Below are 27,528 nucleotides of genomic sequence, written 5' to 3'. Positions count from 1 at the left end.
GAAACTAGAGAACAAAACATATCTATAAGCCTAACACCCTGATCAAAGCAAGGTGTCCTTTTAATCTATTTCTTTGTTGCTGTTTTGTTTTGTTTTTTCGAGACAGAGTTCCTCTGTACAGCAGCCCTAGCTGTCCTGGAATTCACTCTGTAGACCAGGATGACCTCGAACTCACAGAGCTCCACCTGCCTGCCTCCCAAGTACTGGGATTAAAGGCATGCACCACCACACCTGGCTCTTGTTGATTTTTAGATGCATATACAGAAGTACATACAGAAGCACAGCCAGAAAAAAAAAAAAAACTGCATTTTCATGCCCTGCTCCCTGCCCCAACACTACATCTCAAATGTCTTCTTCGTTGTGGGCTGTCGTTTTTTTGTGATAGCTGTTGTCATGTGTGCGGTGGCTGTACCCTAGCCAGTCTCCCGTGTCAGGTGTCCAGGCTGCTTCTGGTTCCACTTTTGTTACACTGCCACACGCATCTCTGTGTCACTGGGTTCTCAGTCAGAACTCTCAAGTGTGGTAGTTTTATAGGAAAAGCAGGGATGTGGACTGAGAGATGAAAAGCTGCTGTTCTTGTTTGTGGTCTTGCCTTTTCTGTCATTATTGGTGTTGATGTAAAACACCAGTGAGAAGTAGTTTATCCTCAGCCAAATATGGAGACCATGACCTGGGAATACAGATTCAGGTGACTCTAGTGACGTGTTCTGCTCTGGACACAGTTTAAGGAAATCTTTATAGTCACCAAAAACTAAAGGAAATCCTAAATCAATGCATTTGCCAGATACTTTGTGGGGACACCAGGTAGTTATAGCAAAGCAGGGTAATTTCCTACAGGTCTCAGATGCTCCTGCTAGCTTAGCCTTGGTGTTGGTGGATGCCAGTGGTCTGATTACGGTACTACATTCCAAAGTTTCCCTGATGTGAAAAGGAGAGTAGATCTCTCGCAGCAGCTTGTAATAAACGACTATTAAGAAGACTGGAGGCAGCCCAAGGTAATTTTGGCTCTAGATCTTCAGCATTCCAACTCTCCTCGACCAATGAAATTCTATTCCGTTGATCTGCAGAACCTCCAGCATAACTTTGGCCTTTTCAGGGCACCTTGGTTTATATTGATATTGTCATTTTTCCCTCCTTGGAAGACCACAAGTCAGAACACCTTAGTGACCTCAATTTCATAGAAGTGACTAGGTCTGAACAAACAAAAACCCCAAATGTGAGTATGAAAACAGAAAAGCAGGTAGCCAGCCATGTGCCCAGGTTGGTTCCCACTTTTGTTTCAAAAGTGTCACTTGATGGGTCTGGAGAGGTGGCTCAGAGGTTAAGAGCACTGGCTGCTCTTCCAGAGGACTGAGCTTAGATTCCCAGCACCCACATGACAGCTCACAACCATCTATAACTCCAGTTCCAGAGCATCTGATGCCCTTTCCTGGCCTCTGAGGGCACCAGGCATGCAAGTGATGCACAGAGATACATGCAAACAAAATATCCATACAGATAAAAATAGATAAATAAAATGTATGTTTTAAATGCTACTCGGACCAACAGTTACTTGCAGTTATAACTCTCTCTACTGCTCCCTGGACAAATGCTGCTGCAGAACAAATGCCAGGGGAGTTCCTGCACGGACCCCCTTTTCCCAGCCTGGTCCTCCACTGGCTTAGTGACTTCGTTAATTGCCTCTTCTGGGGTGGGGCTAGGGTGCCTTCCATGTGTCTGAACATCAATGGAGTCTTTTTTTCCCCCCAAATGTCAGGACAAAGCTTGCACTTTCTGAGCCATCGCTCATGTCTCACTGGGCAGGAAAAGGTGACAGGAAAATGTCAGCCCCAGGATCAGATGGACCAGAGCTAGAGCGATTGAACTTTCCCACCCTGGCTCTTGGCTTTTAGAAATCATTAACATTTCAATGTAGGTGATCCTGTGGACCCTGCTCCTTCTCTACAGCCTCTCTCTGAACTCTTCAAGCATCTTGTCACCTTTTCATTGAATTACAAGTTGTCTAATGGGAAACCAAGTTTCTTATCTAGGTCACTCTCAGTATACTTGAGCGGGGATTTGCACCTTCGTTATAAATACACAGTGCAGGGTGTAATTTACATAATCCTGCAATGTCTGTTGGTGGGTGGTTACTCTTCATCCTTCAGAGAGTGAAGAATACAATAATTATGATATAGTAACATCATATAATATAATAATAATGTTGTTTGAAGGGTTTGGTCCATCCTTAGCGGCTGGGGATGATCATTTATATTTCTTGGCTTCTTTTATTATTATTATTTTTTAATCCATGGTTGTTACTTTCAGAACATTTGGCTAACTGCATTCACTGCTTTATACAGCTTCAAAGGAGGGTTAGTGTGGGGCAGAGACCCCATCATTTAGTGGCCCCATCAGCCCCAGCCTCCAACACTCATTTCGCCCTTTACTCTGTGGGTAGCTCTATGTGCCTGTGTCTTCAACTAAAAGGAAAGTGTAGAAAGAGGAAGAGCTTGAAACATGCCCTACCTTTAGGGCAGCTCTGCTGTCTGGTCTTGGTAGGTAGCTCACCATAACCCTTTGCAGTGACTCAAAGGTCCCCTTAGTTCAGCTTCCGTTTCAACACTAATATATACATTCTTCACTGATGTTTCTCAACCCACCTCTACATGAGCATGAGGCTGAGTGACATGCACAAGCTGTTGGCCATGGAGCACACTTTTCAAATGATACTGTTGTGACTTGAATGACTGTCAGGGATCAGGTGGTGGCTATAGCTACTGGATTCTGAGGACCGAATTCCTGACTGAGTGTGTGTGTGTGTGTGTGTGTGTGTGTGTGTGTGTGTGTGTGTCCATCTGCCAGAGAGAGCCAAGCAAGGCAGACTCTTTCTCTTCCTCCCTCTTCCCCTTGTCCATCACCTGCCAGACAGGACTGTGACAGAGCTGAGGGCTTACTAGCATGACTTCTATTTGGGCCCCCTGATGGAAGGCTAATAAAGGTCCTCTTCATTTTGGTTTCAAGATGCTATTGCTTGCTGGCCTCTGCCTCCTCAAATCCCATGTCTGTAATTCTCACCTTCCAATGATTCCAGTGGTTTTCATTAGCATATACTAATCATGCATGATAGTGGGCTTCATTACGACACTTTCATGCATGCGTATACTGCATTTTGATCATATTTACCCTCCTTTGCTCTCTATTGCGCCTCTCCCACTCCCATGTTCACCTTCCTCTTCCTACTAGTTCCCCTGTGACTTTCATGTCCTGTTTTTTGTTTTTTTGTTTTTTTTAATTTGTGACACAAACAGTTTCATTAGGTTTGCCTATAGATGGGTGAAAGGTGACTTACAGAAGCATGAACATCTTACCACTGGCTACACCACAACAGAAAATGCCTTTCTTCACCAGCAGCCATTAATTGCCTATAGATCTTCAGGGGTGGGTGGAGCCTCAGACGGCCCTCCCTGCTCCACGGCTGGATGTTGATAGGCTCCATCTTGTGCAGGTAATCCTAGCAGCTGTGAGTTGAAGAGTACAAAAGTCGTGCCATGAGCAGAAGGTAGCATTCTACGGTGTTCTACCCAATCCTTCTGCCCTGGTGTTCCTGTCTTCTGAGCCTGGGAGAGGGCGATAAAGGTGTCTCACGGATGGCTGAGCATCTTCAACAGTCACATCGTCTCAGCACTCTGGCCAGTGCGCTGTTTAAAGAAGTGTCTCTGACCAAGGCTGCCAACAGCACTCATCTATGGGGATAGACACAATTATGCAGAAGGCAATTTGACAGGCACAGCATGTCCATTTAGCAAAATAACAGCAGCACTTTCCCAACTAAGGCCTACATCCTCCTAGGCCCAGGCTCCTTATGAGGTTTATAGTGCCAGATTAAATTCCCTCCTGTCTATGGGGCCTGAATCCCAATCAGAAAGTGGTTGGTTACCCCTGTAACAGACTTGCTACTCTGCACCAGTGGGGACCTCTTGCCTGGTAGGTTAGTAGTGAAGAATCAGCAAGGTATTTCTCAGCTCCACCGTGATGTCCTAGGTCCTTTCCCTACCACTGTCCTCCACTGTTATTGCAGGGTGGCCCAGTCTCTGGGGAATCAGTCACAAGCGGTTTTGAATGGAGCTTTGCTTTCACAGGGGTCTCTTCCACAGGCCCCAGAGACTCCCTGTCACCCTCACAGCTGTGTGGGCCTCTGTTACTACCAGGGAGGCAGAACAGAGAGCATAAGATGTCAGCACCCCACCACCATATACTTCCAGCTCCCTCCCCCCACTATGAACTGCCTTACCCTATTAACTCCCCCTGGGACCCCGGACTTGGGAACCAGATTCATCTCTGAGACGCTGCCCTCCCACCCACCCAAACCCTGCCTCATTTTTTTTTTTTTTTTAAGAAAAGGCTTGCTTTTGTATCTTCCTAAAATTAAGAGAAAACTCTGACAATAAAAATGTTTCTCTTCGCAGGGCTGTGAGCATTCTATTCATTCTGGAATTAGTTAATTCTCATGACCTTTTAACAAGACAGCACTTGGCACTCTCAGATAAGATAATTGACTCTAATGGGGGAAGCAGTGCTGCTCATTTAACGGCGAACATCTGAGTTGTGTGTAGTTCAAGGAAGTTCTCCATTACCTTTGGAGTTGCCAATATATAGATTAAAACAGTGGGGAGGTAAGTAGGGATGTGAGCTAATTCCACCTAGGATAGCAGTTTCCCTCCTTGCGGGCAAGCTGTCTTCTTATTGTCACCATTACTCAGAAGTGGGAAGCAGGGCGAAGCACCTGGCACAGTACTCCTGGCTAAAAAGGTGCTCAGTCGGTGGAAGCTGCTGATGTCACCATCACTGTCATTATTGACAGCACCAACCGAATGCCCGGGAAACCACGGGAATTCTGTACACTTGACAAAGTCCTTGCCACATGGTATCACACTGATGATATGGTGCACTAAATCGTTGTACCCTTACAACATGGTACTCCACTGACATACCCCTCTGACATTGTATCTCTCTTACATGCTACACCATTGACATGAAACCCCTCTGACATGGTACACTACTGTGCAGTACCCCACTGACATGGTATATACACCTCAGATTCAGTGCTCCTCTGATATGGTATACTAAGAGCATAGTACCCACTGGCATGGTATACACCTCTGATACAGCACCCCTCTGACACAGTACTCCACTGTTCCAGTACTAAAAACACTACAAAATGTATTTCCCCATTTCTCAGATAATACTACTGCAGCAAGGAAGCAACAATTAGTGTTCAGAACCAGTTTGCTTACTCTGGTCCCACAACATAGAAGCCAAAGCCAAAGATCATTCTCCCTGTTGTCACCAAAATGCAACCTCCTGGCTGAATCAAGCATGTGCCTGTCCCCTACATGATTTGAATATGGACCCGGAGTCACAAGAATGTGTTGTGTGTGCCAAGTTCCTCTACAGTGTTTTGTGACTTGAAGGCTGTTGTAGGTCCTCAGATCCACCATCCGTGAACTTAGCTATAACACGAGGATCTGTTTCTCAGCATCCTGTGGAAGAGTCCTGTGCTTCAGCCTGCAGACGAAAAGCCCCATTAGGCTGTCTGATGTCCAAGAAGGGGTGTCTTCATATGGCCACCTTGTGAAATAGAGCTGATAAGAGGCAGCGGCTAAGTGGGTGGAGCCTGGGCTCCATAGAAAGACTCATGGTGTGAGTTTTCAGGTCTCGGCAGATGTGGGTTCTAGACCAGACTCTGCTTCTTCTTGTCCATTTAACCCTGTATTTGCCAGTTGCTCCCTTACCTTCACTTGGTCATCTATAACATGGCTATAATATTAACCTTTTAGGTTTGGCATGAAAGCTAAAGTATGCATTACTCTGATTAGTTTTAACACAGTGTCTGGTACAGAGTAAAACATCTCAGTCATTGTCTTATAGATATCATGGTTTCAACTAACTTTCTAATTTTTTTTCAGATTAATTTGTATTAAAAACCTAATATTTGTTTGTCCTCTCAAAGTTGAATCTAGTGGGGTTGCCATGAGAATTAATAGACATAATGTGTATAAGTTACCAGACACACACAGTATGTAATAAGTATAATTCCCTGGACCTTCCTGTCTCTGTAGATCCTCCCTGCATTTCTATGGTCCTTCTTCTCAGTCACCCCCTCCTTGGGCCTTGATCTTCTGAGTAGACTTCCTAATCCATCTGTCTTCCCTGTTTTACTGTGGGCCTTGGCTGTCTGAGTCAATACCAACTCTCTAGAGCCTGCCACAGGGACCTTTAAAAATAGCTTCATCAATGAGATGAAGGGCTACTACATACACCATGGTGTGGGATCCACGAAGGTGAGGGCTTGCTATATATGTGAAAGGCAGAGTAAGCATCCTGAAAGTGCTGAGTGCAGACCACTGACAAGGTTCAAGTTTTCTTTCATTTTGTGGGATGATTTTTGTTTTGGTTGTGTGTGTGTGTGTGTCTGTGTGTCTGTGTGTGTGTGTGTGTGTCTGTGTGTGTCTGTGTCTGTGTGTGTCTGTGTCTGTGTGTAATGTAGTAATGTGTGAGTGTGGGTACATGTATGCCACAACACTCAAGCGGACATCAGAACACAATTTTTAGGGGTTTGTTCTCTCCTTCCACTTTGTTGAGGCAGAATTTCTTTGTTGTCTTTGCCACTATGCATGCTCCAGTAACCAGCTTTTGGCAACTTCCAGGGATTGAACTCATGTCATGCTTTTACCAGTGGCATCTCTTCTTGGCCCTTACTTTTTGGTTTTGTGAAAGGGTCTCACCAGATGGAGCAGATTGGCTCCCCATCTCTATAGATCTTCCCCTCACAGTCTGCATCCTCAGCCTCCCCACTGCTGGGGTTACAGGTGGGCACCACCGTGCCCATGTCAACAGCTCCGTCTGGATTCCCAGAGTGAAGCTGCCACACACTAGATTACAAGTCTTTTGGGAACCAGCTTCCACGGCCTTCTCAAGCATTGGCTATTTCAGTGTTCATTCCTGGGTATCTTAGCGCCTCTTCTAGATTGTTGCAGCAGACTATTTGGTAGCTTGCTACTTGGGAAAAATATTTTTAAATCAGGAAAACATGCCCATGGTACAAAATGAAGATGTGCAGAACATCCCATTCCCTACAGTATCCTATTCCCTCACAGGGATCACCTGGTGTTACAATAGTCTTTCATATCCTTCTAGATACTCTGTACAATTTAGAGCCAAAAGCAGTGTGTCAAACACATTCTTCTGCAGGTAATGGTTTTTGTTTTGGAAAAAAATAAAACACATAAAAAGCATTCTCAGTCTGTTTGTGATCTCTGCTATTATGTTGTGTGGATAGACCCTACCTAACCTCTTATCAATGGACCAGTTTACAAAATTTTGCTATTAAAATTATGCTGTAATGAGTAACCTTGTATGTACATAGTTTATTAGATGTGTGAGTATATCCAGAGGAGAAGTTTCTAGAATTGGGACCTTGAACTCCCAGGGTAAAGGGTGAATGTATTTGAAATTTTATGGCTTTTATCACAAACAATTCATGCTCCCCCCAGCAAAGTGTGCGGGTGCTTGCTTCCACCTCTGCCAACATAGTATTTCCGGTCCTTTTTGTCTTCGCCAAAGCATATGTGAAAAATAATATTTCAGAGTTTAACTTAGATTTATTTCACAGTGAGCGATGTTAGGAGCCTTTTCACGCGATTGAGAGCCCTGGGTATTTCCTTTTCTGTCACCTTCTGTCCATATCCTATGCCCATTTTTCTACTGCATTGTTAAATTTTACTTATTGGTTGGTGTTATTTTTCTATTAGGGAAATAATCATTTGTGATACAAATTACAGTTCTCCCCTCTAGATTGTCATTTCTCTTTTGAAGGAAGAGGTCAAGACCTCCTGAAACTCTGACTTCTCTCATCCATTCCCAACATCACCAGACTGTGAGCCCCTCGAGGGCGGGGTCTCAACCTTGATCATCACTGTGCCCCAAGTGCCCTTGCAGGGCCTGACACCTTAAGAAATCTCTCTCCGGGGGCCGTTGTTGACGTGAATTTGGGTCTGTGTTCCCCACCCCAGACCCCCTTTCCTTGTGGCTTGGGAGTTCCATTTCCACCTCCAGCAGAAAAGGATGACTTTTTTCATTGCTCACCACAGCCATGCACCTGTTTGGCCTAAACTGGCACCTGCAGCCGATGGAGGGGCAGATGTATGAGATCACGGAGGACACAGCCAGCAGTTGGCCTGTGCCAACGGACGTCTCCCTGTATCCCTCGGGGGGCACTGGCTTAGAGAACCCTGACAGGAAAGGCAAAGGAGCCACGGAAGGTAGGGTTGCTGCGTCGTCCGTGTTGTGAGTCCTCTGTGTCTGCCTTTGAATGGAGAAGGCCTCCATCCTGCACCTCACTTGCCTGACTCCAGCTCATGCTTCCTCCATCCTGTACACTCCATGCCGGCTGTGGTCTACCTGTGTCTTCACCGCAATTCCCTGTCAGTGTGAGCTCAGAGCAGGGTTCAGAAGGACCCAGGGTGCTCTGCAGTATCCCATTTCATGCTTCCAAGGATGCATTAGGGGCATTCACATTGCCAGCTATCCATCTTTGTGTGGGGTCGGGGGAGCACTTCTGGGTAAGCCCTGTGCAATCAAGAGCCATGTGTGGGACATGGTAGGGACAGCGTGTTCCAGTGAAAAGACTTTTAGATCACGTGCTTCAATGGAAAGGTTCCAGGCGATCAACCCACCCCAGCGACCCGGAACAAGTCACTAGTAGATCTGACCCAGCTTCCTCTTCTGCAGTAGTAACAATAATTAATGTTTACTCACTGTGTTATCAAAAACTTCTTACTAAGGTCATTTCATTGTACATTTAAACCTCACAGAAACCCAGTGAAGTAGGTATAATTAGTTATGTCCATTCTAGGTGCAAACACAAGTGATCACATGAAGTGACATGGCCCACAGAATGTCAGAATTAAGTATATGAACTCAGATCTGGGACCTGAGGTCTCTCACTCCCTCCATGACTTGTACCACCTGACCCACCGCCATAGTTACAGGACCTCAAAGATGACATGGATGTGAAATCCTGTTGTGCAGTGAGGCAAAGATATTTCTATCCATGACAGAGGTGGTGGTGAAATTTTGGGTCTGGCATTCTTGAGTGTGAGTCCACAGACCCAGGTTTTGAGTTCCTCAAGGGTCTTTATAACAATTCTTAGATACGACTTCCTCCACTGTCAACCAAGAGTGGCTCAGGCTCACGGCACAGTGGCCTAGCCTTCTGCTGCATCTACTGTGCTCTGCACCGCTGCTCTGCGGTTCCCCAGGCAGCAGAGCAGCCGTGTCTCCCACCTTTACAGCTCACACCAAGCTTCCTCTTGCCTCCCCTAATTCTGGGGCCATATCTTTTGGGTCTCTGTGTCCTTTCAAAGATTTGCCTTTGGCGAAAAGGGTAACTTGTGCTTACTCAAAGTACCTCCTCATGACCTCTGCAATGATGATCCTGAAGTTCAAAGTCAGCTACTGACCTATGGACACATTTAAGGGACATGAAAAGAGGAGCCTTCTGAAAGAATTAAACCTAAATACTTACCTACTATTTAGAAAGAAAAGGCCAGGCCTCTTCGTCTTTTTAAAGATTTTAAGACCCAAACCATTAAATAATATATGTCCCTTTGCCCAGTGAGAGGGTAGGGAAGAAGGTAGCATGTATGAGGCCACTAGTGGAGTCGGTGTGATGTAAGGAGACACTGAGGTGTAAGCTTAAGCATGTCCCCTGAGCTAGGCATTCCAGGCTTCACTTGTCTCCTCTTCAAACAGCACTGAGCTCAGTGCTCAGAGCACAGGTTCTCTTCAGAGTGCATTGCAGCTTACATAATCTACAGGTGAAATTTCTAAAAGAATCATCATAGGACTAAGTGATGTTCTTTGGGGATCTTTCCAATCAAGGTGGTACTGTCCATGGTCCTGTCGGTGGCTTGCAATGCTCACACCAGTTTATACTGTCTATTGCCACTAGTGAAGACTCATATAGGGACAACTGTCTTTAGATCAGCCCTTGAAAACACACTTAAAATTTCTTTACCCATCATGGAATTGGCAAAGGGTCTCCTGTAACACAATGTAGTTTCTTCCCACTGTGATCCCTAACAGACATTCCTTCAGCAGGAATTAAGTCTATCTGAAATCTTCCACTCTAATGAAATTAGTTTGTGGGTTGTTTGGGTTCTCTTTAGTTTTTCCAGAAAGGCAGGAGGTGTAGATAAGAGACAACATAAAATTGCACTGCCTTATTGGCTTATTTTAATTGAAGTATTTTTGCTTAAAGGGATTATCTGTCATTACTGATGCAAATGGAAATCCTGTTTATAAACCCCTTAAATGCAGGGCAGTACTGGAAAACAGTCAGCAGCAAGAGCAATTACTGTGAGAAAAAAAATGCATGTGCCTGAAAAGCAGAGGGAAAGTTTCCTATAGTCTATGGGAGACCACGTGGTTCTTCCCCATCCCACCCCAGTCAAACCAATATCTACTCAGTTTCTGTTTTTAATTGTGATGATAAACCCCTGCTTCCTTAGACTGTATCTCAATAGTGAAAATGTTAACTGTACTGTGAGGGCACATTTCTGGTCCCTTCTGATGGTATCAGGGAAAAGCATCAATTACAGAATTAAGATTAGCGTCTCTGCGCCATGATGGTGGGAGTAGCAGTATGAGGCGATTAAAAGGGGGTGAGTGTGCCTTGGAGCCACACAGCCCCAGATGTGGTTCTCAACCCAGCCTTTCTTTTGTTCTGTTAACTTACACTGGTTTCCTCATCTGTTTGGCCTTAGTTTTCTTGCCCATAGAACAAGGATGAGGATGGTTCTTCTCAGAGCCCAGCAGAGGGCAGCTACTCATCTAGAGTGGTCCTCAGTTCAGCTGGTGTCCCTCATCTTGTCCACCTAGTTTGGGGCCATTCCGCTTCAGACACTAAGGTTTGGGATAGTTTTTAAATATTTTTAAAGTACATCTTTTTAATTATATAAATTAAATACATGCTAATCCCAGGACTGTGTTTGTCGTGTCTGTGAGAATAACATCAAAGTATAATTTATACTGTATTTTCAAAGTGGCTGTAATCATTTTAGGGTCCTCATGGGACACAAACCAAATGTAGCAGCTTCCTGAAGCAACCCTGCAAGACCTTGTGTTTGCATTAGTGGGGAAAAGGGGCATCACTGAATAAACAAGCATTTCTGACACTTGACTTGGTGGGTTAGGAATCATGCTTTCTCTTTGCAATGGAATCAAAATTGCCTATTAGTTTGAACCATGCAAATTGCTGCACATGGGCTCAGCTGGGCTCTCCAAAACGGAACAGCTTATTTTGATAACCAAAAAAAAATGTCAAACTGTTGCTAAGGAAACTAAAGGATTCTTTGTGCAATCTATTGCATTGAGAAGAATAAAAAAAAAAAAAAGGTGAGGAATTGTTAGTGGATTAGAAGTTTAGAACCTGGATAGATGGGTCTCTGGTCAGGAAAGTAGAGACTGTGATTGGGAAGCATGGAAATTCCAGTTCTTCCAAATAATCCACATTTGATGGACCTACCCGATCATTTCATCAATTGGTTGAGAGATTTCTTTTACAGTGTGATTGCATATTTGCACAGCATTGCTGTAGGAAGCCTGAATCTTTCTAAATTTAAGAAGAAAAAGATGGTTATCAACAGAATCTATGCTGTGAAACTGAATCATGCTGTTGGGAGGAGTAAGGTCTAAGCTAAACATCACATACTATTTGTTAGGCCTAGAGATACCTCATAGTGAGTGGTACAGCATGCTTCTCAAGACTGTCTGCAGACCCTGGCTGCTCTGAGGCTTGTTTACAGCTCCTTAATTAATAAGAATGATCAACTTTCAAACCCTGGCATACCACAAAGTTCTTAACTGGACTTAGGACCTGGCTAAGTCTTGACATTTACCCCATGAGCCCCATGAGTTACTGCTCTTTGAGGGGGTCAGTGCACCCCATCACCACTGAGGGTGTCTCTTCAGATATTTAACTCATCACTCATTTATTTAGTCTGCAGAGAAGTCATATTCTAAGAGGTAAAGAGGTTTCTCAAGTGACTTCATCTCCAACTGGCTTCTTAAGCATTCAGAGCCTCAGTGTAGAGATGTTCTTAGTATCATGAGAATCAACAGAACTAATGAAAATGAAGGCACTCAACACAGCTGGAACTCATTAACCTCTGCCTACACTACTATTTCTTCTAGTAATATCTGTTATCTTCCAGAATATACATGAAGAGATGAGTTTGATACTCAGAATGTTCCCCCTCTACCAGTCTCTAGCCTCGTTCCCTACTCTTCACCACTTTGAGTGGGACATTTTATATTCAAGTCCTCATGCTTTGTGCTCAGAATTAAAGTCAAGAAATCTTATGATCTGGACAAACAAAAAGGCAGGATGGGTTTTTCTTTAGTCAAGAAGGAAGGGTTTTTGTTTGTTTGTTTTTGCTCTTCCAGCCCCAGCCCAGCCCTGGCAATCTTAGGCATCTTTCCCATAAACCAAAGGTGGTAGAAGCTGTTCACTCTTTCCTCTCAACCAGCAATCTACACCAACAGTTGGTCCAGTATGGAGACAGACAGTTCCCCTCACCTGGCCCACATTCCTTAACCACTAGAAAGTTCAATGAAAGAAAAATCCCTTCCTGTCACTTTACTGGGGCAAGAGCCACATAGCCCTGCCTAAGCCTTCTGCCTGAGGTTTGGAGGGTATGGCTGGACCCATTCTGACCCATGAGGTCACCTACATTACTGTCTCCTCTTTGCTGTGGAGAAGGGAGCCCTGTTGGCTAAAACAAGGGAACAGTTTTCCATTATTTATTCTGAGACACTAGAATGTCGGAGTACAGACCGTTCCTAGCCCTTGGGCTCTGACTCCTTCTTATATTCAGAGGAAACCGGCCCTCAAATTATCAGTCTGTGCTTCTCTCTCAGCCCCTTCCTAGGAGTGAAAAATTCAGAATGTACCCTGCTTTTGTTTCATATGCCCCCTTAGTTCTGCCTCCCTGGGAAAACTTAAAGCTGAGGGTGCACCACTTTCTACCTGCACAATAAAAGTGTTATAGTCCTGGGAACCCACAGATCAGATGAAGAAGAATGTGAATAATTCTCTCCCATCTTAATGCTTTGTGAATTGGGCTCCTGTCTTTGAAGTTTCGTGACTCACAATGTGGAGGTTTGTGTGCCTTCATTTTCAAGGTAAAAGTCTGGGGCACATTCCTTCCATAAGGAATTAAATGCAAACTCTTTCCTGTGTTAATGATAGAATATCCATGGTACTTTTACTGATAGTGTGCATTTTAACTTTTTTTTTTGTTGGCACATTTTTAATTAAAATAACACTTAATGGTTTGAAGCTAAAATCCTGATGTTTCTGCCTAGGAGTTTATAAGGGAATGATAACATATGGAGAAGTTTAACATTTAAATTGAATTTTATTATTTAAAACAGTAAAATATTTTATGACTACAACAATGCCCTGCCAAGCTCCATTTCAGCATCAAATGTGCTTTGTAAGGAGTCTTCCAAAGCTGGGGGGGGGGGCAGGGAGACATTGTAATTTTTTCTCTCCAAATGCTTTTTGTAAAACGTTCCACAAACGTGTTTTCTTTGCAAATGATTCTTGTTTTCTTAGTACATCTCTGAGTATCTCTAACCACACAAAAAGCCTTAAAGCCAGGATGCCCAGGGGGAGGTTATTACTGACAAATACAATGGAGCCTGTTGGCTTAGTTTGGTTTTTGGGGGGGTCCTAAGGGTGGGCTTCAATGTTCCTGCCCCCCTCTTCCCCACTCTTAAGAAGGCGGGAAGTTAGGGCTTAGCTCGCTTATCAGCTGGTGTGTTTAATTACTATGAAGAGGAAGTTTGGTAAGTACCCTTCCTTCCTGGGGTGTGTTGCACCCCCAGAAAGCAGCCACTGCTGATTGACAATAGAAATAAGCAGATCTCATTCTTGAGTGCCCTCCGCCCCTTGTGGTACAGGGCTGAGGGCTGGGTTAAATTTCTAAGTATGCTATCGATTTCACCCTTGATAAGTTCCTTCAACCATTTTAACACACACACACACACACACACACACACACACACACACACACACACACTGAGGCCCACAGCCCCCTCAGACATGTTTCCTCCCTTCTTCAGAACATTCTTCTCCCTCTTTGTCAATTCATAGCCCTGTTCCAAACCCACCCCCCACTCACATATGTTAGCCTTAGGATGTGGCTTCCAATTTTCACATCAACATAAAATACCTCCCTCTACTCCCATCATGCCTCCTCATTCCCTCTGTCCTTTCTACTTTATTATACAGCCTTTACACACACACACACACACACACACACACACACACACACACACACAATCGCAAAGTTATTCTCGTGTGACCACCAATGATTATTTTTAGGATCAAAATATATCTTAACAAGCTGTGGCATTATGCAGTAAACAGATGGTCCTTTGGGAGGACCCATACTGCTTTGGAAGAATGAATATTTTTAGCAGAACAATTTGAGCATCACTGGAGGAAAAACTCTAGACTATCTTATTCCTGTGGAGGAGGGGGAGGGCGCAGGAAGCTAGCTGCAGACCTCTGTCGGGGTGTGAGGCAGAATGGAGCCTTGGATGTTGGGACGCTGGTTCCATATCATGTTTGGCTAACCAGAATGCTTTTGTCTTCCCTTCCCCATGTCTTGGTAGGAAAGCCAAGTAGTTTCTTTCCAGAGGACAGTTTTATAGACTCTGGCGAAATCGACGTGGGCAGACGGGCTTCCCAGAAGATTCCACCTGGAACATTCTGGAGATCTCAGGTGTTCATAGACCACCCTGTGCATCTGAAGTTCAATGTGTCTTTGGGGAAGGCAGCTCTGGTTGGCATCTATGGAAGAAAAGGCCTTCCCCCTTCCCATACTCAGGTAACTGCACCCCACACACCGACTGACCTCATGGGAGCCAGCTCAGAACCTAACCCAGGTCAGAAACCCAGCTGGGTCCTGAAGCCTGAAGGGAACTTCAGGTTATCTTATAAGCCACTCATCCATTTGTCCCACTAACATCCTGCCTCCCAGAAAAGTGAAGTTAGCTCTCTGGAGCTTCTTTAGAGAATTCTAGGACACCTCTCAGCTGCCTTTCTGCTATCACACTGTCTCCTAAGTTACAGTAGGTAATGTGACCTAGAGAGGAAACCACACACTGAGCATGAATCTTCTTGCCATTGGCTATGCAAGCCTGGGTTTATGATTCATCATCTCCTTGAGAGTTTCCTCCTCTATAAAGTGGGGAGTAACAGTAACTGCCCAGCAGAATCCTTGTAGCAAGGAGCAGTCACAGAGGCCGTAGCATGGGACCTGGCTCAAAGTAAACAGCACTTTCTTTGCCTCGTGCATCCCCTCTCTTCTTCAGGATTGCACATTTGTTTGCACACATGTACCAGAAATAAAGACACTGGCCAAGTGGCTGGGAGTATAGTTCAGGGACAGAGTATGTGCTTAGCATGCTGGAATCTGGATTCAGTCTCTGACATCAAAAGAGAGGAAGGGGGAAGGAAAAGAAAGAAATAAGAAGAGGAGGTATCAAGAGTCAGAGAGAACAGAGGCCTGTGAAACCTATACAAACACACACACACACACACACACACACACACACACACACACAAACACTAGCTTTGGAGTTAAAATAATAAAAACCATAAACATCCATCATGCATCCCAGGGCCATATGCGGTCTTTTTAGCTCTAGCATTTGGTTAAGTTTTAGCACTATAGCCAATGATCAGGTCACAGAGCTATAGATGAGCCTGATCCCTGATCCGAGGTGACCACAAAGCCATACAGTAGTCCTGAATGCCACAGCTTCAGTTTATGTGAGATAAATACCTTCCATCTACTAAAACCTAACTAGGTGGCTACTTGAGGTGCTTCCTAGTGAGGCAGCAGGGCCTAACCCCCACCTGATGTTCACACTGCATGATGGACTTTTCTGGAATACAAATCAATTCATTGAAATACAAATCAGTTGACATTTGTATTTGACACAGCATGTAATTACTGATGAAATTTTGAGCTAAACTAACTTAGCTCATGACTAACCCAACTCCACTTAGTGTTCCAGTCCCATTGCAAACCCCTAAGATGACCATCCACACTTGTGTGAACCTCCAGTGATCGCCAAGTGGCTGGGTTTCTACTGAGAGACCTGCCACCGAAGAAAACGTAGCTATCTTAATATATATATAGTCAAGTAGAGACTTGCATGTCCCCAAATGAAAACAAAACACAACAATGAATAATCATTAGTTGTGCCACATTCACAAAAGATTTAGAAGACTGTAGATCTGGGGAGGACTTGATCTATAAGCTCTCTTGGCTTCCCTTTCTGACTCTTTCTTCCCTTCTAGACTCCCTAGGAGCGTTCCTACATGGAGCTTGGCAGGTGGGGGTGTCTGTTGCTAATTTTACTCTCTTTGTTCTTTAGTTTGACTTTGTGGAGCTACTGGATGGAAGAAGGCTCCTAACCCAGGAGGCAAGGAGCCTGGAGGGTCCCCAACGCCAGTCCCGGGGTGCTGTTCCCCCACCCAGCCATGAGACCGGTTTCATCCAGTATCTGGATTCGGGAATCTGGCACCTGGCCTTTTACAATGATGGGAAGGAGTCTGAAGTGGTTTCCTTTCTCACCACCACCATTGGTAAGCAGCCATACCCTCCATGGTGTCTTTGAATCAGAGAAAGGTCGTGGATTCAGGAGATGGTGCTGGCAGGGTGTTGGAGTTGAATATGTCATGCCCAGGGCTATAGCTGCCAATAAGAGCACTGTACGAAGTCATTCCAAGTGAACTTCCTGGATAAGGGCTCAAGTTGCTGGATAAGGGTGATGTGTGGACCACCAGATGCCTCTCAAGAGCTAGGAGGCAAAACTGACATTGAGATAGGAATCCTGGGCGGCAAGCCACTTGGCACTTGCCTCCAACCTGTCCTTAAAGCCTCACCTAGTTCAACTCGCTGATTGGTCGTTTGGGTCTGCTTTGGTTTGGGTTTGGTTTTCCTTTTGAAATCAACAAATGCTGGCAGATGAGAAAGAAGAAAACAGTGTGAAGAGAGAGTGGAAACTGCAAAGCTAGGGACTGGAAGAACAGTCTGCAGGTGCCCGGGGTTCGCTGATAAGAGAGATGTCCTGTTCTCTGACACAGTGTGAGCCTTGGTATGAGAAGTGAGTTTGAAGCATTGTCCCTGTGCCATGTAGAGGTAAAGGGCCTTGGCCACCTCCAAAGTCTACATGTGTGTAGGTAGCCTAGTTCTCTGTGTGTAGGTAGCCTAGTTCCCTGTTAAAAAGATGTTCTTACCTTTGCCGGTATATCCCTTCTCATAGATTTTGTATCCTCCTTAGGTGGCTACCATATGCAAATGGATAGTCTTAGTTTTCCAAGTCAGATTTTTTCTGACCTTCTGTTGGAAGCATTAGGATGCAGTCTAGACATAAAAATCCTTGAAGGAAAATAGAACTTCGCCATAACATAGACCAGAAGTCCTGAACAGGACTGTTGCTTTGTGAATGCTTTAGGGTGCCCCTGAAAGCTCTTGGTCCTTGGCTGGGAGTCTCTCTGACAAGGGAAATGGAGTTGAAGGAAAATATCTCAATTTGGTACTAGGTTTCCAACATTCTTCCAAGACCCCGATTCTCCCTCTTAACAGCAATAGTTGTTTTCAGCCCATTTCCCTCTTATTTGCAGTTTTGCCTCAGTATTGAGGCAGAGTGAGCCGTTCTGTTAAATGGAGCATGACTGATGAGCTTCTACTACACACTCGGCCTTAACATTTTGCCTTGATGGCAAAGAAGGGGATGGGCACCCAACAACTGGTGTTGATGAAGGAAATGTCCCTCTGCGTTGTCCCTGACTGGTGATGTAGTCTGTCTCCACAATGCACATCGAGTCTCAGTGGGCAATGCCCTTTGGTTGGTAGGGAATAGCAGGAGCATGGCCTTTTCTCTGCCCAGGTTCCCTTCAGCAGCCCTGGTCTAGGTAGTTGCCACACTACTGGTTTCCCTCTTGAGCAGTTTCTTGTGTGATGTAATGGGAAATAGGCTTGTCTGAAAGCTCTACCATGAACTTGCCTTTTAACATCATGCAGACCACATATTTTTTTTCCGTCTCTTGGTTTCTTAAGATTCTGGAATCTGAAGCTGTGTTTTAGTAACTGTTGGTAACATGGAGGGCAACATTACATCTCCCAGACCCTGCCACTAGAGGCTGGGTTCTGGCTGCACCAACATCTAAACTGGCACTTTTCAGGTTCTGCTAGACAGCAGTCACTACATATTTTCTTTCTTGATATGGTGGCTTTGATTTTAGGACATAATTCTTGTGTCCCATGGTGTCTGAGTTGCCTGGTCTCCCAGCCTGACTAGGCACACAGTTCACAAGGAGGCAGACAGTATTGGGCCTACACAGAGCTAGGAGCATTTACAGTCCCATTTCTGTTTTAGTAAGAGAGTATAAATATGAGAGGTTATTCATTTAAATCCCTAGAGAAAGCTGCTTTTAATTAGGATATGCACCTTAAAACAGCAAGGAAATAGGCATCCCACTAAGGGGCATCCCACCCTTAGCCACCCCCTGGCTTGTCAAAGCTTGCTAACCTGCTCTGTTGTAATTAAAGCATGGTCTTCCTTTTCATCCAGATTCCTCTCCACTTACCTAGATGATGAAAACTGTCCCTTAATCCCGTCATGTATGCTAGAGCCACTAGGCTTTATTGTGCTTCTGTATATCAATGTGTTGAAGACTTACCCAACGGTCTGGGTAAAATGCAGAATCTGCTCCCGCAGGGCAGGGGTGGGGGGAGCACCCAGTGGAGCCCATGCTCCTGAGCATGTCGTGAGCAGCAAGGGGTTATGATCACGGTCCTTCTCAAAGGCTGTCGGACTAAGGAATCATCAAGCAAAAGTTCAGATTCCTGGCCCTTTCTTCAGAAATTCTGACTCTGTGGGCAGATGGGAGGGTCCCCGTACTCTTCCTGTCAACAAAGCTCCCAAAACACCCCAGGAAAACTGAGTCCTAATTCTCCCTTCTCTTGTAATCCCATGTTGCTTCTGTGGTCGTCAATGGCAGGTCACCCCCTTTCTGTCTGGAAAAAAAAAGGTGTTTGAAGTGGTAGTTTACAGTACCTGATGTGCTGATTAGAAAAGGAAGTAAAAAGTGCCTGGTACCTGTGGGGCCGCTGCATGTCCTCGATGGATGGAAGGGGTAGAGTGCTCTGTCTCCCTCCTTTCTCCTTCCATTTTTCCTCACTGCCTTTCTGACCTGTCTGCCTCCCTTCAAGCTACAATGATTGTTTAATGAACACTGTTTTTTTTCCTTTAATATAAAAACAGACTGGTTCTGATGTTGCTATTAATCCCTCTTTCCCGAGAGTCCCCGGCATTGAGTCTCAGCTGTCTGTGATCGTTACCTGTGAACTGTGAGCTGTAATTTGTCTTGGCAGGTTAATTAAAAGTTTAGGTTTTGCTTTAGCAAAGTCATTATGGTCCCAATATACAATTATAATTCTCGGGTTTGCTTAACACACAAATTGGAATATGACCCTCCTTTCATTACATGCTGAAACACAGATCGAGAATTCAAGAAGACCTGAGATGTCAGAATTCAGCGTATTTATGTCTGCTTGTAATTAAGTAACGGGAGAAATAATTGTGTTTAACAAATGGCTGCATTGTGTACGATTTTGCTTTTCCCTCCATTTAATGCAATCCAGCTGATGACTCTAAATTAAATGAGTTTATCTTTTGCCTTGAAAAAAAATATCTAAAAGCACTTTCCAAAGTGGATATACAAATATTTCCACACAGAGACCTCATGTTGACAGAGCTCTCATTGGACTGGGTCTATGCCACACTCATGCATGCATGCACATGTGCACACACACACACACACACACACACACACACACACACACACTCCCCACTGAACCCAAGCTAGTTTTAGAATAAAATATGACATCTGTTCTCAAAAGCAACAGTCTTCCCCTAGCATGGGGAGATCCAGAATCAGCGGGGACCATTTCTACCCCTCACTCCCCTGCGGGGTGATAGTCTTGCAGACTGCAAGTGTTAATGAAGTCACAGGATCCCACTGGCTAGGCATATCCCACCAGCTAGAGTCTAACTCACCTCTGCAGTTTGCAGTGGATTTTTACATGCATTCTTTAAGACTTACAGTAACTCCATGAGGAGACAATCCTCCCCGCTGCAAGTGAGGAAGCTGAGGTTAGGGGTTGCTGCAAGAGAAGCTTGGTGTGATTCACATCTGCCTCACTGCAGCGCTTGGGGTTTCCTTGTCTTTAGCACATTGCCCCCTGACCTGGATCAACCCCTTGTAAGTTTTTTGTATTTAATTTGTTTTCCACATAGTCATTGGTTAATTTATTCATCAAATATTGAAAGCATGTCTAGCATGTGTTGGAGACCATGCTTCGCTCTTATGTAACTTACAACAGCCTTAGGAAAGAGGTGTGTGTGTATGTGTGTGTGCGTGTTTGTGTGTGTGTGTGTGTGTGCATGCACAAGTGTGCATGTGTGAGTACATATGCCAAGTGATAATAGTAGTTGTTGTTCCTCAGGTACCATCCACCATTTTTGCTTTTTGAGAGAGACAAGGTCTCTTCCTGGGCCAGAACTCACTTTTTTTTCTTTTTTTTTTTTTAATGCAGGTTCTGGGAGTTGAACTCAGGCCTTAGTTCTTGCAAGGTAGACATTTTACTCACTGATACATCTCCCTAGCTTGAAGAGAGATATATTAACTTCAATTTAACTTAACAGATGAAGGGGCTGAGGTTCGGCATGTTTAGATGACTTGTCCAAAATTAAAGACAAAGCTAGAATGGAAACTTGAATTCTAAATCCCCTCAGGTCCCCACCACGCAACAGAGTCTCGCTATTTGTCATGGATACGATTTAATATTTCATTTCTGTTTGTGTTCTATGGATCATAACTTCCCCTTGTTAACTTGCCTCCCAATTATAAGCAAGCACCTCACATCAATTCAGGAAGTTTTCTTGAGGAGTCATTAAAAAGACCGTGGTGAAAAATCTTACGGTATCCAAAACTTTAAAAATGAGAATACTTCCCCTGGATAGCTTGCCACCCCCAGGCCTGACAAGTTGGCATTGAGGTATTTTGGGTCTCCGACTAGCAACTTATCTTTTCATTTGGGTTGCTGCCGAAGCATGAAAGGACAGATCAACCTGACACAGAATAGCAGAGGTGGCCTACGGTGGATTTGAAATCCAGACAGAGAAATGAGAACCACTGTGAGAAGCATCAGGCATGGGAGTCTTTATAAGGAATGTGATCTGGTCCTCTGATGCTAATTGACAGGAAGGGTTCACTTGTTTATGTGCAGACAGCTGCAGAAGTCTGTCCTCCATCCATCCAGGCACTTCAGTTCACTCCATATGCCTAGCAGTTCAGCTCCTTTCTTTCCTTCCATCCTCCTTTTTCCTGGCTTTCCGTCCATTATCTACCCTTGCCTTTTTCCATGCTGAGTACCTAGAGAAAGCAGCTAATGGTTTGGATTGATGGAGATGGGGTTTATACAGGAACAAACTGCCTCTATGCCAAAGAAAAGCGCAAGGAGGCCATTCCAGGGGGCAGGAATGGGGGAGGGTGTGTCCTGCTGAGTGGCTCCCAGGGGCTCTTGGGCTAGAGGGACATATAATCTGGCCCTTAATGTGTGGGTGGCATAGTCATATTTAAAGAAAATAGGGAGCTAGTGGGATGGCTCAGTGGGTAAAGCCCTTGCTGCCAAACCTGGATCCCTGGGACCCACACACTGTAAAGAGAGGACTGACTCTGACAAGTTGTCCTCTGACCTTCATATGTTTACCATGGTGCCTGCACATGCGCATAAGGCAACACACACAGGCTACATAAAAATTAAATTTAAAAGGTCATCGTTACCGAGGAAAAATAGAAAGTAAATGGTAAGCAACCTATTCCTAGTCCTGGGAATGGCATGAGCTAGAGGTGGGTAGCTAGACCCCTAGGAGCTGGCTGTGTGGTTCGGCAGTTCTGTGACTAGAGCATGATGGGAAGTGGGCCATCAAGGAAAGCCTTGAATACCACCCTGAGCAAAAAGTTCACTCTGAAAGGACTGGGCATTGAGATAGGATTTTGCATAAGACGGTAAAAGGACAAAAACCAGAGGGCTTTCTTCTGAGGCCTGGAACAGGAACAATCCACTTATGTTGTCCAGGAAGTTTACTGGGGTTACAGGTGGAGATCTGGGATGGGGGGCAGGACATCAGAAAGGACACAAGGACTCTTGCAGTGGTGCTAGCTGTGGGTCCCTCAATTTCTTCTAATCCACTGCTTTTGGTTACAAGGAACACATAGGTTCCTGCACCTACATCGCTGCCTCTCTGCAGGCTATCATAATCAGGTCCCCCATGATGATCCGAAGCATGCTGGATCATTCCGTTTCTTTATCCCCTTGCTCTGATTAGGCATCAGCCTTTGAGTATGCTTGCGAGGATCTGGTGAGAAAATAGTTCACATAAAAACCAGCTGCTGCACCTCAAGAAGAAGCCAAGAAAGGTGATTGAGGACTCATTTTCAGTCTCCAATAAGCTGATCTTCACCACTCCCCATTCCCCTTCCCTTTGATTTCTGCTGTCAAGTAGGAAGTGAGTAGTGACGAATCTGGCTCTCTTGATACTAAATTAACCTTCTTGTAAATGGCGCTGGAGTGCTTTGTGGGGTTTCTAATGGAAACACTCCTTTGGAACAGTGCCCCCTGAGTTCACCTCTCCTGATACAGTGATTTATTCTGAGCATTGGTACAGGGGGGATGAAATTGTAGGGCAAAGGAGAGCTCAAGTCAGCATGTTGGAGATCATGGTCAAAGCTCTGTTCAGAGGAAGAGCCAGGAGTTTCAGAACGCTCTATCTGTGGACTGGAAAACTAGCCCTGTAGTAGATGCCCCTGCTCCCTGAATGTCAGGGCTCCCCACTGCCCCCCACCTGCTTCTGCTGTGGGTGTCTTACCTCAGATATCTGAGTGTTCTGAATGCTTTGCTGGAAACCTCAAAGACAGAAAAGAGAAGATAACTGAAGGATGCCATGAGTGCCCACCAGTAGGAGGGCCTGCCTGTGTGGGAAGGACTTAGACATGTAACTTGTGTGTGAAGAGCAAGAACCACACTCAAGTGCCATTTCAGGGGGTTTGATATCCTTGCATCACTCCCAGCCCAGGTGTGTCCAGCAGTTCAGTGGTGACGTTGGGGACTAGACCCCAACTCCCATGTGCTCTGCCAGACTTGCTCTGAGCTTTTGTTTTCATATTTGCTGCCTCTTGTGGTCATAAGGTGGCTGCTACACACACATACACACACACACACACACACACACACACACACACACACACACACCAGAAGTGGTAAGTAACCTATTCCAAGTCCTGGGAATGCTATGAGCTAGAGCCAGGACTCCCTTTCCTGTTGATTAGGGAAAGAAGAAAAGGAAGAACACAGGATTTTCCCCTAAGCCATCTAGCACACAGCCCTTTGGTTAAGTTGTTTCCTGGACACTCAGGGCTGTAAGATGTCTGGAACAGAACAGCTTAGCTTGCTATGTTGGCTCTCCAACCAAAACTAAGTTTCTCTCAGAAACAAGGGAATCAAGTGTGGGGTAAGCAGCGAGCAGCGTCTGCCACAGACTTCACCTCTGCTGCTTAGGTCAGCAAACACCAGCCAAAAGCCCTTGGATTGTGTGGGAGACTGACCCAGGGCTTAGATCCAGTCATGAGGCAGCTACACAACTCAGTCTTGGAAGTGATTCCCGGGGGATCAAGTGAGATAGAGCTAACGAAGAGAAAATGCTACATGTAACTGGGGAAGAGGGGAGAGGACTTGCTTCAGTTTCTTCACACCACCCAGAGAACCCAGCACTCTGTCCAGAAGCCTTGAAGCCCCTCATGTGATATTTTAAGGTGGATGAACAGGAGTCTCAGAGGCAGAACAGCAAAGGTCAGATTGCAAACAGACAATATCAGATTATCTGTCCATTTATTTATTCAACCAATGGCTCCTAACTGCCTTTTTATCTTCCATGGCCTGATCAGGCATTCATGTCAGTGTACAAAAAATAGCCATGTTTCCTGCCCTGTTGCAATCTGCAGAAATGTTTTTAACTTCTCAAGTTTAAATATAATCATGAACTCTACATATATGTAAAGATCCATGACCACAAATGGTCAGTGTGCACTGGGGTAAGAAACAAAGATGCTCCGGAGAGGAGCACCCGTGAGGCCGGAAGTACACTGCAAGGGGTGGAATATGGCAGGAAGGGTGAAGAGTAGAGTTGGAGGAAGAGCTGACCACACAGAGGGAAGAGCAATGTGAAGCTTGGCAAGGAACAGGGTCGGGTGTTCCAGGAACTCAGATCTCATGGAGTGTGGGCTTCAGGGGGCTGTGTGTATCTAGAATGGCTGGAGTGGTAGCCAGGAGCCCGTCTGTGAGGGTCTTCATGTGGCATGTGCAAGATTTTCTTTTTTTTTTTTTTCTTCAACAAATCCAGAGAGTAGCAAAGGAAGCCACCGCAGGACATGGGGTCATCTGACACACATATTTAAAAGTTCCTTCAAGTTACAGGCACTGGGAACTCTGGGAAGGATCTTCTTGCTGTCCAGGCAGCGCGGGTGGTAGTCTGAGCCGGAAGTGGAGATGGGTAAGCAGAACAGACTGACATCCAAGCCTTGGATATAACTGGCCAGCCTCGGAAGTTAGGATGACATTTTCCAAGGGTGGAGGCTAGAACAGGAGAGGAGCAGAGGGGAAGAAGGGTCTGTTTGAGGGAGTGAGTGAAGACATGGGGCTGGCAGAGGAGCTGTGAGGGTGGGGACTGGAGAGCATGCTGAGGGAAGCTGAGCAGAAAGAGTCCAGGTGCTCTGAGACTCTGCTCTCATGCACACCCACAGTGAAGCTACGGAATGCTGGACTCCTTCCTTAACATTGAATTCTCAGTCTTCTTAAGATAGGAAAACCAAATCTGACCTAGGGAAGCCTCATATATCACTCAGCCAGGATCGTAACAATGTTGTGGAGCCTGGGTACTTAGTACATTATGAATTCCCAAATGACCCGATAGTTGGACTCTGTCTATTTCCATGTTGTAAGTGAAGAATTCAAGGCTCAGTACTACTTATCTTATGGGCAAGGTTCCATAGATAAGTTAGCAATACAGCCTGCACACTCTTTTTGTGTGTCATTGACTGGGTCTATATCCAAGTTTCTACCATGGTAGCATTTGTGTGTCCTTATGCACTCATAGCCAGAACATCATGAAGACCGAAGAGCTTTTACAGACTATGGCTTCCAAGCCTCCCACATATACAGGATGCCTGCTCTCTCTGGTGCTTGAGGTTCACATTCCTGGCTGAGAGAGCATCTCCAACCTGGGCCTCACCCTGCTAAAAGCTCTCTTCCCACTCTCCAGTCAGGTGAGGTTACCCATGGAAGAAGACATTTTGTCAGGAGTACTTTGATTTTTGCAATGGAGGGCTGGGTTTTCTGATATATTGTTTCTCGTCAGTTACTAAAATGTTGCTTCTCTTGCCTAGAAGAGATGCCAGTGCATCAGCTGTGAGAGCTGCTGGTACCTTCTCTTTCCCTTCAGGGCGCTACTGACAAACAGTATGGCCTCTTGCCTTGTAACACCTCCTGGGTGTGCCCTCGCTTCAGGATGAGGAGCTGTGCTGGGACTGCTCTGAGGTGGCTAGTGAAGGGTGTCAGAATGAAAGCCGCAGCGGAGCTGTGCCCAGAGAGGTAGTGTGGTCCAGAGGAAGAGCAAAGGCTCTGAGTCAGCCAGAGCTGAATGGACTTCTGGCTGCTGTATGCATGAGCCATGGGGTTTTGTATAAGAGGTGTAGGGTTTTTCACGCTCAGCCTCACCAAGGTCTACTATAAAAGCCTACACCAGAGAGTCTCACAACACTGTGAGAGCATCAATATCTTCTTGTTTGTTTTCATGTTTATTCATTTGCTGAGTATCTGCTGGAGGAAGTGCTGGGGATTTAGCAGTGGATAAAACAAGCCTTGCCCTCAAAGAACCTACAATCAAGTGGGGGAACTGACCCTTTCATGAGTAATTACCCCATAATGAGGTCTGCAGGAACAGAAGGGCCCGTGGGAGTTCTTGTGGGCATAGAGAGGAGGGCTGTCCCTGCTGCCAAGGCTGGCGAAGGGGCTGTGAGGCACAAAGGACTCACTGTGAGGAGTGCTGACCGTGCTGGGAAGCAGTGTGTAAATATTTTCAGCAACTCGGGGCCAGAGCGGAGGTGGAAACCCAGAACAAGAGTGTAGTGCTTTTGTGTAGAGGACGTGTCCCAAGACCCCAGTGGTTGTCTGAAACAGTAGATGATGCCAAGCCCTGTATGTCTCCATATATACCTATGATAAAACTTAATGGCTAAATTAAGCAACAGCAGTTAACAATAACTACTAGACCACTACAAATGTGTGCTGCAATTAACGTTATTGAAAGTGATCCCTCAACATATTTTAATAGCTAGAAGATTTTGAGTATCCTCACCACAAATAGAAGATTAATGATGTGATAGATATGCAGACTTTCTCTGTTTAGTCACCGCACAGCATGTGTAGAGAACATCTCCACTTGTATATAGTCATGTGTCGATTCAAGGCATTTTGTCAAAGCATCTTTACCGTACACTATCCTCGATTGAAGGTGGGCAGCTGACACCATAGAAAGCAGAGCAGTAGAAAGAGGAAGAACGCAGCAGAAGGAAGCAGTCGCCAGGAAATGGAAGAGAGAAGATGAGGATGCTTGCTTGCTAGGGCTGTCAGGACAAAACGCACAGGCTGAGGTCTCAACTTCTTTTCTTGCTGTTTTGGAAACAAGGCATGCAAGATCCAGGTGTTGGTGGGGTTTGTTTCTGTGAGGCCTTTCTCATTGGCTTGCTTTCGCTTCCTGGGGCCTTTTACGTGTGTAGGAACAAATAGGCAAAGTTAATGCTGCCTTGTCCTGTCAGACTAAGGCCCCACCATGATAGCCTGACTTAACCTTTATGACCTCCTTCTGGGTCCTGTCTCCAAGTAAATTCAGTCATGTTGAGGATATGAATTTGGTAGGCGAACACAGTTCAGTCCATAGCAAGGAGAAACTGAGGGGTTAATGAGAAACAACTGCTTGACAGACTGAGAAACTGACCAGAAAGGGCCACTACACACACAGAGAGAGAGAGAGAGAGAGAGAGAGAGAGAGAGAGAGAGAGAGAGAGAAACAAGATGTACAAAGTGAGTATTCTCCCACAATGCAAAATGAAGCTCATGCTCTTGAAATGACTAGCTGTATATTAAACACCCAGTCACCCCAGGGGCCATGGTTGGGATCCAAGTCCACGTGGCCCTACTGACTGCACCACTCTGCTTTCCACACTTACATCTTTGAGCAAGACACCTAGTATGTCCAGGAGTCTGGGAGTAAAAGGAA

The 27,528-nt window shown here is 45.3% G+C and overlaps 1 protein-coding gene across 1 annotated transcript in view; it reads left to right on the top strand.

Annotated features, from left to right (window-relative positions):
- Tenm4 (teneurin transmembrane protein 4) overlaps window positions 1-27,528 on the top strand; it is a 2,730,446-nt gene that overhangs the window by 2,538,510 nt on the left and 164,408 nt on the right. The window contains 3 exon segments of the mRNA XM_037206447.1: window positions 8,133-8,303; window positions 14,728-14,942; window positions 16,501-16,711. Of these exon segments, the coding sequence (XP_037062342.1) occupies window positions 8,133-8,303; window positions 14,728-14,942; window positions 16,501-16,711 (597 nt within the window).

Source organism: Peromyscus leucopus, chromosome 1 (genome assembly GCF_004664715.2).
Source record: "Peromyscus leucopus breed LL Stock chromosome 1, UCI_PerLeu_2.1, whole genome shotgun sequence".
In the NCBI taxonomy this organism is placed as follows: Eukaryota; Metazoa; Chordata; class Mammalia; order Rodentia; family Cricetidae; genus Peromyscus; species Peromyscus leucopus.
This window is presented reverse-complemented; position numbering and strand designations above follow the sequence as displayed.